This window comes from Cebidichthys violaceus, unplaced genomic scaffold (genome assembly GCF_023349555.1).
Source record: "Cebidichthys violaceus isolate CVI_PGR_0920_01 unplaced genomic scaffold, fCebVio1.0.p SCAF_5, whole genome shotgun sequence".
Classification (NCBI taxonomy): domain Eukaryota; kingdom Metazoa; phylum Chordata; class Actinopteri; order Perciformes; family Stichaeidae; genus Cebidichthys; species Cebidichthys violaceus.
This window is the reverse complement of record NW_027176705.1, coordinates 8300534-8316504: the sequence shown is the minus strand read 5'-3', so window position 1 is coordinate 8316504 and position 15971 is coordinate 8300534. Positions and strand designations below refer to the sequence as shown.

Sequence of the window (15971 nt, the reverse complement as noted above, 5' to 3'; positions counted from 1 at the left end):
GCACCACCGGTGCTGCAGGAACGAGAGGAAGGTGGAAGCAATACGTGCTTAGATTTCGTAACACCGGATTTAATCTTGCGCAGAAAAGACTATTGTAATTTTTGATAATTATAACGCTTATATGTTCGTGTCAGTCAGGTGACTGTTGAGGTAGATATCTACTTTTCTGTTGGCGTTAACGTTAGCTAAGCGTAGCAGACAGCGGTCCCGTCTCATCGTGTAGCCACTCAACTTCTTAGGATCTATTTTTCTTTTTACCGACTCCGCCGATTTTCTCATAAACATGCCTATTCAGCTGACAAGTCAGGCGTACTGTAAAATGGTTTTACATGCAGCCAAGTACTCTCACTGCGCTGTGAATGGACTGTTGGTGGCAGAGAAAACGAAGGAGAAGAAGAAAGACAGCCACGGTGAACCCGTCCTGTGTGTGGACTGTGTGCCTCTGTTTCACGGTACTCTCGCTCTGGCACCAATGCTAGAAGTAGCTTTAACACTGGTAAGTAGCCGTAAAGTAAGATATACAGTTCCACGTTTATTGGGTACAGCTAAGGCAGTCTGATACACAAGTACTGCAAAACTAAATGTACTGATTTTGTTATTATTTAATCATATTGGTCATTTGGTAGGCTGAAGTTAGTGGTGCGCTAAATTCCACTGCCTTACTAACAGGTGGTTTTAATATCGTGCTCCCCTTGTTCCCCCAATGATGTTGACTGAATATTAGAATCACCTCGCAGTTTAACGAAATAGCACCACAAACTACTCTATAAACATAACGTTTTTTGCAGGGCCGTTTTAGATTCCTTGTAGCCATGTGTCCCTAATAAAGTGGACTTTTTTTGTTGTTGGTCTGACCTATGCTGACCTGCTCTTTCATGTTGTATCTCCTATTTCAGATTGATACTTGGTGTAAAGAAAATAAATATGTCATTGCTGGATATTATCAAGCCAATGAACGCACAAAGGATTCAAGGTACAGACATTACAAAATGGACACCAACACCCTGCTGTTCCAAGAAAACAGTTGGTAATAAACTCCAAACTACTTTTGGTCATCTTTTCTTGCAGACCCAACCAAGTTGCAGAAAAAGTGGCTGCCAGGATTTCTGAGAACTTCAGCGATGCAGCAATTGTTATGGTAATAGTAAATGATTTAGACCGGTGTCAATGAATTATATGTTTTGATCCACTTACCTGAAGTTATGCAAAGGCTTTACTGCTGACTCCGATTTTGCTCTTTTAGTTTAACACATGTGTTCATCCTACCTTTAGTTCAGTATGTAGAAATTAATTTGCAGTCCGACAATCTGAAATAGGTAATTCGTCACATCAAGCATTTAGCTCCACAATATGATATTTGTTATGTAGTTGCAGACTATTTCTAAGTGATTTAAAAAAAGGGATAATGTGAGTTTGGTATGTTCTTGCATTGATTATTCTGCTGTTAATCAGCTTTCTTAAGTTTGGGATGTTGACTCCTCCCACTAGCTCCTACATGCACTGAAGCCTGTCTGTGCTCTTTAACTGTATCATCATTCAATGTTAGTGTTATATTAATGAAAAGCAACAACATGTTCACAGATTGTTTGCATACATGAAGTAAGTTTCTGCTAATATATATTTTTAATAATGTTCAGATGAAATGAAAGCACTTGGCTGCCTGGAACAATCTAAAATGCTATATTTTATTGTAATGGTTAGCAGCGTTGTAAAGTATACATAATTTGTAGTAAGTTCCCTAAAACATGTCAGACAGTGGTGTGGCTGTGTAAAGCTGTACATAACAGGTCCGTGTGCTACTAAATCTCTTGTGATTTCTCTGTTTTATCCCTCAGGTGGACAACAGTAGATTAACAATGAGCTGTTTTGAGCCCATTGTGCATATCTATGACCATCATGAAAACAAGTGGAAAAGCAGAGAAGTAACTTGGTAAGTTGCTCTTGTTTTGAGCCATTTCACTTAGAGATGCACCGATCCGATATCAATATCTGTATCGGTCCCGATATATAGGAAAAAATTCTAGATCGGGTATCGGTGACAATGTGACCGATCCATAAAGGCAAATCTATTCAGTCCAATTGTATGCGTTGTGCTCTGCGTAACGTCATGCGCTAGCGAACTGGCCGCATAGATTGTTTTCAAAATGGAGCGAGCGAAAGGATCAGCCATCTGGAACCGGGCAGCCGCTCTCAGTTGTCGGGGATAAGGGATTCCGGCTGCTAGTTAACCACCTGGAACCACGCTACGCCATGGTAAGCCGAAAATATTTGTCGGAGACGGCGCTACCTGAACTGCACGCTAAAGTGTGCAAACACATATTGAAGGAGATAAAAGATGTCAAATCGATAAGTTTCACGACAGACATCTGGAGCTCCGACGTTTCCCCTGTGTCACTTTTAAGTTTAACAGCACACTGGCTGGATGAAACTTTTGTGCCACACAGTGCAATGTTAAATGCAACAAACTTTCGTGGGTCACACACCAGCGAAGCGATAGCAGCTAGCCTGAAGGAAATGTTTGACAAGTGGCAAATTCCATTGAGCAAAATCCACGTGATTCTGAGGGACAACGCCAGCAACATGAGAAAAGCGATGGACAACCTGGGGGCGCGTAGCGTCGGCTGCGTTTTTTAAATCGATTCAGCACTGTTTTTCTCTATTAGATCGGTATCAGATCGGTATCGGCCGATACTAAACCTCAGATATCTGTATCGGTATCGGAAGTGAAAAACGTGGATCGGTGCATCCCTAATTTCACTAGAGACTGTGCTATATGTGCAACGTCAACCACATCTTCTGTCATACCTTCCTGTGTTCTCTTAGCTAGCAGAATAGTGTGCATTGTCTAGATAATGTTTAAGGTGTTTAATCCCAAAATTATGGGTTTTTTTTGTCTTCCAGTGACTGTTTTGAGGACTGGAGCGAAGCACAGAAGATCACATCTGCTCTGTTAGAGGGCCGGTCCTACGAGAACTTGATTGACTTTGACAATCACCTGGATGATCTGAGGAATGACTGGACCAACCCTGTGATCAACAAGTCCGTCCTGGATCTGTGCTAAGCCAGCCAGTCAGAAGTACCCTGCACATAGATAAATGTTTCTGCCGTTTCAGCATGCATGATGCTACTTGTCGTGTAGCAACAGGAGTACGAAAATGCTGAACGCATGATCTTTGTTCCATGTAAAGCCACTCCTACTGAGAGGAACCTGTGGAGCACTGACCGGTTAGGCCCAAAATCTCTCCAGGGCAAGAGCCATATGTGCTCTGTTGGCATGTGTACACCTTCACAAGGTGATGCTGAGGTGATGAAGGCAATTATGTGTTTCAATGCAACTTTAATGTGTTTTTTTTTTTCCTACAATGGTTTGTGTTTATTCATAGTTGTGTGCAAAAAACTTAAATTCTAGAGTATTATATCTATTTTTTCCTCTTTAATATTACAGCCAGTAGCCATACAGAGATCATGAACATGTAAGGAGATGATTGTACTACTGAGATATGATATAGATACACGTTCTTTATTATAGGTGTAGTTTGTGTTGAGCCCTACAATTCTAATATAGAACTCTAGTCTGAAGATGTTTGTGGGCAGTTTATTTATTAACAAGATAAGAATATAGATGAACCGGAGAGGCAGTAATCCTAAAATATATTTGTCTTATCTATCTCAAAAGATATGACTTTTAAATTATTAATTCTTATGCAAACATTTCTACGATGGATGTCTCCTTTTATTGTTCCTGGTACACTTCAGAATGTCATTCTTCTGGTGATACATATGTTGACATATTGACTTTTGATTGTTCCTCTGGAAGATGTGATCAGAAATGCAGTACGTCAAATCAGATCACAGGAATCTGTAAATTTTGTTTTATGTTGGGTATCTGTTGTAAGAAATAATAGTTTGTATTTATACTTAATTGACTGCTTTAAATCCTACTATTTAATATGTAACGTTAAAACATTTGAATACTTGATGTTATAGATACAGAACTAGCTTTGTACTTCAAATTAGAATTAATCAGTAAGAGCTATTAAATAATGGTGTGGATGTTACATTTTTTACATCAATTTTATAAACAATGTACAATGAAATCCTCTTTGGAACCAAGTCTTTTGTCAGACTCATGTCATTTAGTAAATTATTTTACTAGGTATTTATTTGCCTTTGACACTTGAAACGGTTGATTTACCGACAGGGCTTCAGGATTTGGTTTAATTTGTAGTCTGCATTTCCTACCGGTATAAAAACTCACCCATTGTACAAAATATGTATTACACCAGGTAAACATATGAATAATTTACTCTTACAGATGTAATTCACCAAAAATGCAGGTCAATTTTCTTAAGACAGATTGAAGCTAAAATTCAAGATCTATTTGGGGTTCATTTAATGCTGCATGAATGCATTTAAATAGGCCTTCAGCAGCCCTCAGCAGAAACATTCAGACATACCTGTGTCTATTCTCCAGATGTGGTTTTACTCCACAGATGTTACAGTAGCTCATTCAAACAGTTATAATTTAGAGGGAAGGGGAATTCTGACACCTGGTGGACAGATGGCACCATTGTCGCTGATCTAATCATCCGTTCTATGTGTGTGTTTGTGTCTCCAGTACAATGATGGTAACTTGTCACATAAACTCTTTCTATTATCTAATGTGTGTACCTGAATCTCTAGCTCTCTTGAACACATGACAACAAAGCACAGAACTACAGAACCAACAGTCCAAAAATAGAAAGATTCTCATTTGTAAAATATCAAACGGGACAGTTTTGAAAGACATATTATTGGTTAAACAGCTATATGTTGACACTATGACCACCATAATACAGTATAACACAGTAGGTGGTTGACAAACACTGCTAACTGACATGTAACCTACAAACCATATTTAACGATACTATTATCATCGATACATTTCAGAGGGAAATATTTTTACAAGCAGATTTTTTATATAAACCTTATGATCGGTTTACAACATGCAATGTAACAGATTAAACTGCAATACAGCAACAGCAAATATGAGGTAGTTCAAGTTTCCTCCACATTGACCAACTATTCAACAACATCAAACTGCCACTTACACTAATATAAGTAATAATGATAAAATATAATTAAAAAAATACATTTCAAAAGGGGACATTCTGTATAATTTAAGTATATTTTGATAGTACGCACCTTTACTAAACTAAAATTGATTTGCATGACTTCATCGCCCGCTCAATATTGCCACCTAGTGGCGCTTACCTGCAACTATCGTTGATGTCACATGACCCACTGCTTCTTTCCGGGGCCGGACAAAGAGAAAAATTAAGGAATGGTCAGTGTCGTCACTGAAACCGGTCACTGACGCGCCAAATAAAATCCTTCAAGTGGACAAATTCTCTAAAGATTCAGATACGACAAGTGCAGAGGATTAACGTTAAATGCAAAGAAACCGAAGCGGTTAAAGTGCACACGGTACAGAGTGGCCACAGCGTGACAGTTGGTGACGTAGCTGTCTCATCCTACGTATTCCTTGTACGTTCATGTGGGCTCCAGCGCGGGAACGAGTAGAATTGCAGACGTGAGCTAGGGTAAAGAAGTATTGGGGAATTCAGTCTAGCCAGACACACAGTTATGGATCCCTCGGAGGTGGAGTTCCTCGCCGAGAAAGAGACGGTGAAGATAATACCAAACTTCAGTTTGGACAAGATCTATCTGATCGGGGTAAGTAAGTGTGTTTGCAAAGACGGTTAAACAGATACTGATCACTCGCATAACGTTACCCTCAAAAGCTAACGCTAGCATAACACAAACCTGACAGTAAGATAATGAATTGTCGCGCAATGAGGATTCAGGCTTTCACTGTGTGTTGTATGGGTCAGAAGCGCCAGTGCAACGACAACTAATGAAGCAAAAGCACCAGCTGTAATCTGCAGCAAACTCTGTTTCTGTCCTCAGGGGGACTTGGGTCCCTTCAACCCTGGACTGCCTGTTGACGTTCCTGTGTGGCTGGCTCTTAACTTCAAACAGAGACAGAAGTGTAGAATTGTTCCTCCTGCATGGATGGATGTTGGTGAGAAATACAGTGCAAACAAGTATTTAAATAAAGGATACAGTCTATATTTTATTAAGAAGTTACAACTCTTTATTCAAGGTATATAATCCTAATATTGGGTGACCTATTGAAACCCAAGACTTCATGTTTTCCACAGCAGCATCCTTCATGGCTGCATCACATGGGAATATGTATGTGAGCATCATTTCAACACATCTGATCTAAAGCCTCATGCTTCTAGTATCCTTGGACACTTTGGGATCTCCACTAGAGTTTGTGTTTGTTTGACGCTTACCACACAACTTGTGGTTTCATCTCTGGTCTGTGGAGTTTCAGGATTCACTGATTTCACACTCCAGAGTAAAGTTCCAAAAATAGAATCACTTTGGACTATTTTGCAATGTTTGCATTTCACATGATGATTGGAAATAAAACATTATATTTAAGATTACTACATTCATCCTGAAAGCAAACATTGTGTTAATGAGATGATTTGCTTTTAGTTTTCATACGTAAATCATTCATAACATTTGTGTTGTTGTTATTTACACTTAGAATCGTTAAATGGGTTGCAGGTACCTTTTTATGAGGGCTGGAGTTTTCTTATTGTCAACAAATACCACAAAAGACAAAAACTACCAACACATCAGTCCATCTCTTAATAGTTTCTGACTTCTCTACCCTCTCTTTGGCACTCAGCCCCAAGCCAGCAGGATTGCTGAGTGAGCACAAAAGCCACCAATGCAGAAAGAAGATCTTAAACAACTCTCATTGGAACTTTTAGGAATGGGATGTCTGAGAGATACTGACATTTATGCTATATTCTTCCATCTTGCAATGTGGTTTATTAAATCACAGTTTTTGACTTGTTTATAATGTGCAGAGAAACTGGAGGAGATACGAGAGCTTGAGAGGAAAGAGGACACCTTCACGCCTGTTCCCAGTCCTTACTACATGGAGCTGACCAAACTGCTGCTGAACTAGTGAGTCATTTCAACTTCAGTGATCCCCATTCCGTCTTATTGTGCTCATAGTGTTTATAGTAATTAAATGCTCCCTTATTGTCTGTGTATGTGGCACTCTACATCACATGGTGGTTTGTGTGTCTCTGTAGTGCGTCTGACAACATCCCTAAAGCAGACGAGATCCGCACACTGGTCAAAGACATCTGGGACACGCGTATTGCCAAACTCCGCCTTTCCGCCGACAGCTTCATCAGTCAGCTGGAGGCTCATGCCAAGGTAAAACTGACCATGAAGATTCACACACTGGGATGTTGTAGCGCTGTAACAATTAGTCAATTGACAGAAACGTATTCAGCATTCAAAAATGCCCAAAATTCTGTAGTTTTAGTTTCTTGAATGTGGATATTTGCTGGTTTTCTTACTCTGCTGTGATAGTGGACTAAATAACAAGCAATGTGAAGCTGTTATCTGGGGAACCTGTGATGGAAGCTGTAATTTTTCTTTAGACTAAACGGATACATGATCGACAGATTAATCAACAATGAAGAAAATGTGTTAGTTTCATAGATATTGGAAACATCGCTGCATACATGTACAGTCTAATTTCAAATGGCCACTGGAGGTTTTGTTGAAATTCAATAAAAATGTAAATGTAAGCACCGTGTAATTATTTTTGTGCATCTTCAAGAGATGATAAATGAACATGCATTAGGTAAAGTTGAACAGGATCAACAGCCAGCCTCAGTGTCAATTACCCTTTTAATCCCCACATCTTGTGGCCCTACGGCTTCCTGTCTCCGTCATATTAAGATCCAGCAGATGTGAGCACACTCGTTCACAGCAGTCATTAGAGAAACAATGATTTATTTGTTTAAAACTGACCACGTCTCCTGTCTCACTCTGCTTCCTTCCCTCTATAGCTGGACAACCTGACTCTGATGGAGATCAACACCATACGAGCGTTTCTTCTTGACTCTCTCAACTGCATGTACAAACTACGCTCCAATCTGCAGCCTGGTTCAAGTAAAGGACAGTTCACAGACTATTGATCCCAGTATAGAGGCAACAGGTTTGGATCTTGGACTGAGCATCTGATCAGCCTTTTGACTGAGGTTTGAACTTTCACACCAGGATCTCAGAAGACAGAAGAAATTGAATTCACCAGATTTATGTTAATAGGTGATTGAAGTGAACTGAGTTTGACTCACCTTTTCTAAGGAGTTACATTTGTTTTGAGTGATTGCGCCATACATATGTAAAGTTTTATATGTATTTGCTGTTTGAAACATGCGCATATTTAATGTCATTTTGGATGCTCACTGAAGATTAAAATTGCCACCATTTTTATGTATGTCTGTACATGTCACAATAAACTTGCGTATTTTTTTCCCTGGAAAAAAACAAAAACATTTAGAAAATTCACTGTGGGCTTTTTATTGGTCTTTTTTTCACTTTTTGGACAATTTATAGAGAAAACAATAAATCTACAATAGTAGTTGTCCTAGTTTGTCAAAGAAAATTAACTGATTCAATTTTAGGACGAATTAAATGGCTGCCTAGTAGAATAAGATTTCAGGTTTAGTATACTGGGCAATTTAAACTTAGTGATAAAAATAAGAAGAAAAAGCATTTATTATATTTCTGAATAGTAATGTATAAAAAGTCTACTAATTTAAGTTCTTGCGGGGACACTTGCCCTGTATTTGACCCATTCTAAATATTTAAGAGCCATGGGGAACCGCAGCATCTCAGGACCAAGTCCAACTCTGAGGTCAGTGCTTAGGAGGAGGGCAACTAAAGAACTATTTCTAAAACCTAAAATGCATGTCTTGTGGGGTGAAAGAACGCCCACAGTCTAACGAAGACACATTACATTTTTAATTTTAAACCAGTGGCAAGTAAATATTAAAGGTATGACATTTAAATGTTAACTATCAAAAAAGAATCTTTGCAAACAAAGGTACAGAACTGAGTATTTTTAACTTTCTACCGTCCACCTACCAGCACCACAAACAGACAAAGGTTGATATTTAACATTTTTGAAATATTTTATTTTCTTTTTTGTCTGAAATCACAGCCATATATTCATAAATACCTAATTACTACATTCAACAAAGAATATATTACATTACAATGAATTCAAACAAGTACATTTTAAAAACAGGATTTCACAGCATCTAGACATCCTCCACTGAGTAATGGGGCTATTGCATGGGCGTGCGTGGGCTGGAGACACAGGAAGGTTGGGTAAGACGCACACTGAGCTGCGCCACGGCAGCTTACCTCAGCAAGCCTCTTCTGCTCTGTAAAAAAATGACAGACTACGCTCTGCATCCACCGGATCCTCTGAACTGGGCCTCATTTTATAAAAAGGTGTCGTGATTAAATTGGTTCTGGGATGCATTTTAGATAAAGGAATTCTGTGTCGGTTCTTGGCATGCACATATTTGAAAGGTGTGAGATGTACAGTAGACACTTGAATGTAAAATGTTAAGTCCCTGATCACTGGCGTTATGTGTAGAATGTCCATCATGTGGACTGCAACTCATTCACATGCTCCCAAATTCTTGAGGCACTTGTAATTAGCATACTGTATGTAGGGGGTAGCTGTGCTTCAGTTCTTATAAATTAACGTTTTTTTTTTTACTCTAAAATACTGAAATCACCCAGTCTGTTAACACCAACTGTCCGATCACTATAACTTGTGCAGCCCCTTAAGACAACAAGAGTTACAGGGTAGAACGTCAGGTCAGCGCTGACAGGGAGGACGACTAGCAGACACGATGTAAATGTGTATGAGGCTAGTTAATTAAACCCATCTGATTTTATGTGTAATACAAAATGCCCGGTTTGAAAACTTATTTTTGTGTGATTTCTAGTCTGTTATTTATATATGTTGGGAACTTTGGATAGTGGGAGTCCTAAAAAAAAAAGGGGTAAATGCAGGAAGGAGATGAGTGTAATCAAAAGGTGTTCAGCAGTGGAAGATGGCTATTCTGGTTTGGTTTGGCTACCTAATTGCAACTCAATTAAAAATTAAGAATCCAAAATGCTACCTTTTTTCATTTTGGCACAGTGTCCTCATGACTGCTGATAAGGGCTTGTAAGGCGTAACTTTATGCAAACTGTCTCATTGATTGAGTCTAATGCTATATAATGTCATACAAAGTGAAGTGAAAGGTCCAATGGTAGGATAAAGCATCAAGAACCAGTTTCATCAGCTGGCTGCTTAAGAGACTCTTCATGTCTTTACAAAATCAAGTATGTCAAGTGACCAAAGTAAAAAAAAAAAAATATATATATATTTTGTCACTGTGGATCTTAACTGGCTTCTGTAAGAGAATATCACAAGCTAACAGCAGCAGTGACGCTGACCAGAGGAGTTGTTGATGGGCATTAAAACAGAGAGACACATGTTGCTGTGAGGGAAGGGAGGGTGGCCATGTCTCAGGACCTCTACGTAAGCTTTGCTGAGCTCAGACGCCAGGTGAGGTGGTTGTGGCTGGGTCAGGAGTAAGAGGAGTGTATCCTGTTCTCTCTCTCTCTCTCTCTGTTAAATGTCTCTAAATGAGCTGTTCTGGCCAGCAGCAGTACAAACACTAAAAGCAAGGCTTTCTTTTCCAACCCCCCCAAAAAAAGCATAAACATATAAAAATGGCAGGCTTTTTCTTTAAAAGAACAATGATTAAAGTAATAAAAACATACAAAATCTTTTAAGTCTTCATATTATTTACAATACAAGGCTGAAGCACCCTTTAAAATTCTTATTCTCAAATTTTCTATTTCGAAATAAAACATTTCCTTAATTCTTTCCAAAAAATGTGCATTTTTCTAAGTTCTTCCCTAATTTGAACAGTTCTTCGTTGTAACACAGTACCACCAGGTAGTTCTTCAGCTTTTATTCTTAAGTGCATTTCCAGTTCAAAAGCTCATGTGGCCACTGTTGTAAAAATCAGTCCTGACTTGACCGGAAGCCTCTGAAGTGTTCGAGTCCCTTGACGACACCCCTCTTGGGGGAGCTGCTCCCCCGTTGGCAGGATTGTCTGTGTAGCTGTGGCGGTGAGGGGACGCAAGGACTGAACAAGAGAGCAGCGGGGACTGAAGCATGTGTGACAAATAGGTTTGTGTGTTGATCTTCAGGTACTCCTGTCCCATGCTCTCTGGGTTGGCTACATTGGCACACGTTAGTGGCTCGTGGCACAGTCCCTGGCTGGCCACAATCCAAAGACTGCCTATCCTTCACTGTATGGTCCTGTCTCCTCTGCATTCATCTTTCATTCATCCATTCACTCAATTCATTCATCCTATCTAGCCAGCCATATTCTCCTCCATGGAGACACGTGGACCCGGCCATGAAAAATAAACTCTGGGTGTCTGTCTGAAAGGGCCATCGGGTCAGCGTGTTGGGGTCACCTGGGAGGGTAGCCCTTGTAATGGCCGCCTCTCGGCCAGTGTGTCTGTGGCAGCGTCAAACACTTCCTGAAGTGCTCCAGCTCTGCTTGTAGCTTCTCCCTTTCCACTGCCAGCTTCTGTCTCTGGGACATCAGCTCCTACACGACCAGGGACGCAGAGAGGGAAGACATAAAATATAATGTTATCAAAAAAAAATGAGGATATGATTTCTGTTACATGGCATCAATACAACGGTGGGTAAAACAAAGAAGAAACCACAATGTTAAGTTGTTAATGTTGGGAAATGTTAAGGGGTAGGTATTGATGAGTTGTGCGCATGCTTCTTACCCCCATGCTATGAGACAGCTGCTCGGCAGTCAGACTGAGGTTGTAGTTATGAGCTTCTAGTCTTCGACACTGGCTCTGCAACACGTGTCGCTCCAAACTTTGCTCTAGAGGACAACATTGAATAATGAGAGTTGGGTATTAGAGGAAAAAAAGCAGTGAGCATTGGCTACTTTGCAGAATCCAGACTGTGTGCTACAGTAGATGCCACAAGGTTAATTTACCACAAAAGTTTCTTCAGATGCATGTCTTCATGTTTAAAAAAGGAAATACAACACACCTGTGACATAATGTGTTTTTAAAAGGCTTTGATACATATATCCCATACAATGAGATATTGACATATAAAATGGGGTAGAAGAGCCATAAAAACAGCAGTTATGAGAGTTTCAGCAGCCTCACTGCATGTTCTCTGTAGCTGCTTACCTTCAACGTATTCCTGATAAGCTTCAAATATAGATTCAATCCCCTGCCACTTGGAAGCAGGAGCCTCCTCTTCCTCCTCATCCTCTTCTTCCTCAGAGTCATCTGGAGCAGACAGGTCCTCCCTCGTCCCTGAGGCCTCCCGGTGAAGGGCCACAGAGAAGTGCTGCCCGTTGGGCTGAGGGTGAGCAAGTGAGAGTGGATGGGGAAACGAATGTGCATTTGAGTGAGATTGTGAATGCGGTTGCGGCGGCCGACCAGGGGCGCTCTGAAGCTCTGGAATGTTGTAGTGAACAGAGGACTCCTGGAGGTGGGACGTCTCCGACATCCCTGTGGCTCCACCTACAGGACAAGATGGGAGAGAAGGGAGGTTTTGTAGTATTTCATCAAGTTTTATTCATTTCAATAGTGGTGAAAGGATTAGTTAATTAATCATACAAATAACAAATATTTCCATTCTCAATTAACAGTAATTGTTTGGTCAATAAATTGTCAGAAAATCAGGGTTCCCACTTTTTTAGAGATCATGTTCCAGGACATTTTCAATGACGATCTAGCAGATCTGTGTAAGTCTGACTTAAATGACGTGCAGTCTATAGCTATAATATATATATGAAATCATCTCTTACGTGCTTAGAAATTATGACAAATTGATCAAAGAATAATATTATAAACAAATCGGTCACAGTTGCCAAATGGCAGTGACTGATACTTACATTTTGAAGGATAATGAAACTTACATTAGTCAGTTTTGTACATTTAAGTTGTAACCTGCATGTGCTACCGTGTGACCTGACAAGAGACCAGGGTGACGTCTTCAAATTGCCAGTCCAAAATTTTAAAAGAATATTTAGTTTACTATCATAAATAAATCTTTTTCAAGTAGTGAATTTTTGGCAAAAAATTAACTATCATTCAATAGTCAATAGTTGTTGATTAATTCTATGTTGATCAACCAAGTGTTTCAGCTCTAGATTAATTGATCAATGAAAACATTATAAACAATTCAGGTGATGAATTAATCAATTAAATTAATTTATTGTGCAAAAATACCAAACATTTGTTCGTTCAGAATTCTCAGATGTGCAGATTGGCTGCTTTTTGGACAGAGCATATCATTTGAAGACATCACCCTGGGCTCTGGGAAATTGGGATGATTGTTCCTGGGAGACCTGTAGCACATTAGTCACCATTGCAGACAGATATCTATTAACGAGGCTTGTGCTGCCTACCTTTATGCTTCTGCAGAGCCTTCTGAGTGGACTGGAGCACAGATTCGTGGAACTGCTGGGCAAATTCCTCCGGGGTGAAGCTGTCCCAGGGTTTGGTGCGTCCGTTGATGCTGTGAGGGCCCTCTTTAGCCTGCAGGGGGAGTGGGGGCCGCAAGCTGTTCAGTAGGCTGGAGCTCCTCTTAGAGACCGGTCCCTCACTGGGCCCCCGGGCCTTGTCTGGGTAGACAGCTGGAGAAGGGGGTTCCTTTGGTCTTAATGTCTCCCCAAGGGGTTTTGGGTGACCATTGGGGGACGCTGGGCAATGTGAGGAGGGGCTAGAAGGTCTGACACTGTGGTGGCCTTCTGATTCGGAGGAAGGCTGGGCAAATGCAGAATCTGCAATCATTTGAACATACGAGAGTCATGATGAGGTCAAGCTCCACATCACTGAGAACGGAACGCCAGATACATCACACAAATGCGTAATTATAACACTAACCCAATACTAAGGAATAATTAAGGATAATTAGGGATGAGAAAGTGTGTATGCTTATGTTTATTAGCAAGTGTCTCACCAGAAATCTGTGCTGGAGGACTCTTACACAGCGGATGAGGGGCATGTCTGATGGTGTCCAAGGTTACGCTCTTTTCTTTAATTGCCTGAAGCAGCTCAACCACCCTTTCATTATCTAAGAGACAGAGAATTAGTTAGTCCTGTCTGTATGTAACTTACTCACAAAATGTGTGTGTGTGTGTGTGTGTGTGTGTGTGTGTGTGTGTGTGTGTAAAAGGAGATTGAGTGTGGCCTGACAGGGTGGGAGGCAGTGCGCTGCCATGTGTAGGCAGCAAATAGTAAATCAAGAGGATTAGACTCAGATCACTGTAAACCCACCGCTGCCACTCCTAGTTCCTTGTCAGTATTTGAGTGTGTGTGTGTGTGTGTGTGTGTGTGCGTATTACTGAAAGTGTCTACAAACAGAACCTTGACACAAGTCTACCTTTCTAACTGGGGCAATGTAAGGCATTTTACATCATACATTGCTTAAAATATGCTGCATCTAACACAGGGGTTTGAGGTTGACACAATCGTTGTCTGACCCCTTTATGATTTCCCTACTTGAGTCAACATATTAATGAGAAGGCAGCGCATGTAAAGCAGGCAGAGCTCAGCTGAAGTGAAGTGTCAGCAAGCTGAGAATTACTACTTTCTAAAAGCGAAGTGAGCATGCAATTAGTCCTCTGAACTTTGCTGAAATGAGATGTCAAAGAGAAGAGATGTGACATGAGGAATGGACGGAGATGTTTGTATGGCATGTAAAGGGCACTGGGTCAGTTCTGTAATGTAGTGGTTTCTAACTAGCTTGCTGAGGCACACTGATGTGCACTCTGGTATGCTTTGCGATAAAGTATTTATCAATGCCAAAAAAATATTTTCCTTCGCTTAATTCTGATATTTTACCATTGAAGTGGAGTTAGCTTCCTGGGCACACCGATTCTTTTCTTAAACAATAAGAGAGCCATAGTTTATTTAACTAAGAGTAGCTAAGAGGCATTGTTACACACAGTTAAGTCTTCCACTGGTTAACATAGTTCTTGAAACATAATTAAACAAAACGATTGGTAAGCAACACTAAAGATTTGTGTATTATTATGAATTCTCTTACCTTTCCTCTGCTGTATAGTGACGTGGGACAGTTTGAACGTAGTGAGGAAGCGCTTCTTATCCTCCAGCTCTGGTGCTCGGTCCATTTCCTCAGGGGTGAAGCGCGTGCTGAGTTGGGGAGGAGGTGGGGGAGTGCGTTTTGAGTGCGAGAATGGTGGCGAGGGGCTGCGCTCCCTGAGCCTCCTCCTCCTTTTCCTTCTCTTCTGCTGCACCAGCTCTTCTCGCCGGCCCACCGTGGTCAGGCCAAACACTCCCAGGAAGTCCAATTTCTGTGAAAGAGAGGCAAAAGAAATCTTATGTTTAGTCACAAGTGGTTGCGGAAAGCACAGAAAACGTATATGTGTTGGCAGGGGTCTTACCTCTGTGGAGTCATCCAGTTTGAGTGGGGGCTGCTCTGCTACTCTCCTGAGATGGGCTCTCACCTCCTCCTCATCACTTTCATCATATGAGTCATCCAGCTCATAGTAGTAACCTGCAGCAAGCAAAGAGGTCACTACTGACACCTCACTTTAAAATCCTCTAATAAAGATAAATTCCATGATTTTTCAAAGCAAGTGCATGAAATTAGGTGTAGTGCTACAGTGTGCTTACCTTTTTCCCTGGCCTCCCTCCTCCTCTTCTCCTCCAGGTCCAGCTTGCTGACTGGCCTTCGGTGCTGCTGTAGGAACTCGTCAAAGATCAGCATCGTGTCTGGACCCATCCCCACTGTGGCTACCTGTCCCATCCCCGGCCCAGGGACCATTCCTAGCCCTTGTCCGTGTCTACTGTGCCCCGGGTGTCCCTGGAGGCTCTTAAGTCCAGCATTGCTTTTCATGGCTCCCTCCAGTTCATACTGGCTGGATAGGGACAGTGATGCCCTCTGGTGGCTGAAGAAGGTCTGGGTGGATTTCTCCAGATCAGCAAGGAATGTGTTGGGTTCCGGCAGG

At 41.0% G+C, this 15971-nt stretch overlaps 3 protein-coding genes across 8 annotated transcripts in view; 2 read left to right on the top strand and 1 right to left on the bottom strand.

Moving 5' to 3' along the window:
* Nucleotides 1-12: 12 nt before the first annotated feature.
* On the top strand, nucleotides 13-4113 carry emc8 (ER membrane protein complex subunit 8). The gene is made up of 5 exons (XM_068730434.1): nucleotides 13-496; nucleotides 897-973; nucleotides 1069-1138; nucleotides 1836-1930; nucleotides 2902-4113. The coding sequence occupies exons 1-5, from the start codon at nucleotides 284-286 to the stop codon at nucleotides 3059-3061; spliced, it is 615 nt and encodes a 204-aa protein (XP_068586535.1). The 5' UTR covers nucleotides 13-283; the 3' UTR covers nucleotides 3062-4113.
* A 1308-nt stretch (nucleotides 4114-5421) lies between these two features.
* gins2 (GINS complex subunit 2) lies at nucleotides 5422-8421 on the top strand. Of its 2 annotated transcripts, none has more exons than XM_068730714.1 (5): nucleotides 5422-5715; nucleotides 6022-6064; nucleotides 6930-7029; nucleotides 7161-7287; nucleotides 7932-8421. In XM_068730714.1, the coding sequence occupies exons 1-5, from the start codon at nucleotides 5626-5628 to the stop codon at nucleotides 8058-8060; spliced, it is 489 nt and encodes a 162-aa protein (XP_068586815.1). In that variant the 5' UTR covers nucleotides 5422-5625; the 3' UTR covers nucleotides 8061-8421. The 2 variants fall into 2 exon arrangements, with proteins under 2 accessions (XP_068586815.1, XP_068586813.1); XM_068730712.1 differs by having other exon boundaries at nucleotides 5426-5715; nucleotides 5950-6064.
* Nucleotides 8422-9040: 619 nt separating this feature from the next.
* The window catches only part of gse1b (Gse1 coiled-coil protein b), a 158416-nt gene continuing 151485 nt past the window's right edge, over nucleotides 9041-15971 (bottom strand). For 4 of the 5 annotated variants that reach the window (XM_068731217.1, XM_068731220.1, XM_068731222.1 and 1 more), the window contains 8 exons: nucleotides 15637-15971; nucleotides 15405-15517; nucleotides 15047-15314; nucleotides 13958-14071; nucleotides 13404-13778; nucleotides 12175-12513; nucleotides 11752-11855; nucleotides 9041-11561 (listed from right to left, as the gene is read on the bottom strand). The exon at nucleotides 15637-15971 is cut by the window's right edge and continues 303 nt beyond it. In XM_068731217.1, coding sequence (XP_068587318.1) covers nucleotides 11421-11561; nucleotides 11752-11855; nucleotides 12175-12513; nucleotides 13404-13778; nucleotides 13958-14071; nucleotides 15047-15314; nucleotides 15405-15517; nucleotides 15637-15971 — 1789 coding nt within the window. In that variant the 3' untranslated portion in view covers nucleotides 9041-11420. The remainder of the gene's footprint in view (nucleotides 11562-11751; nucleotides 11856-12174; nucleotides 12514-13403; nucleotides 13779-13957; nucleotides 14072-15046; nucleotides 15315-15404; nucleotides 15518-15636) is intronic. The other variant, XM_068731219.1, reaches the window with a different exon arrangement.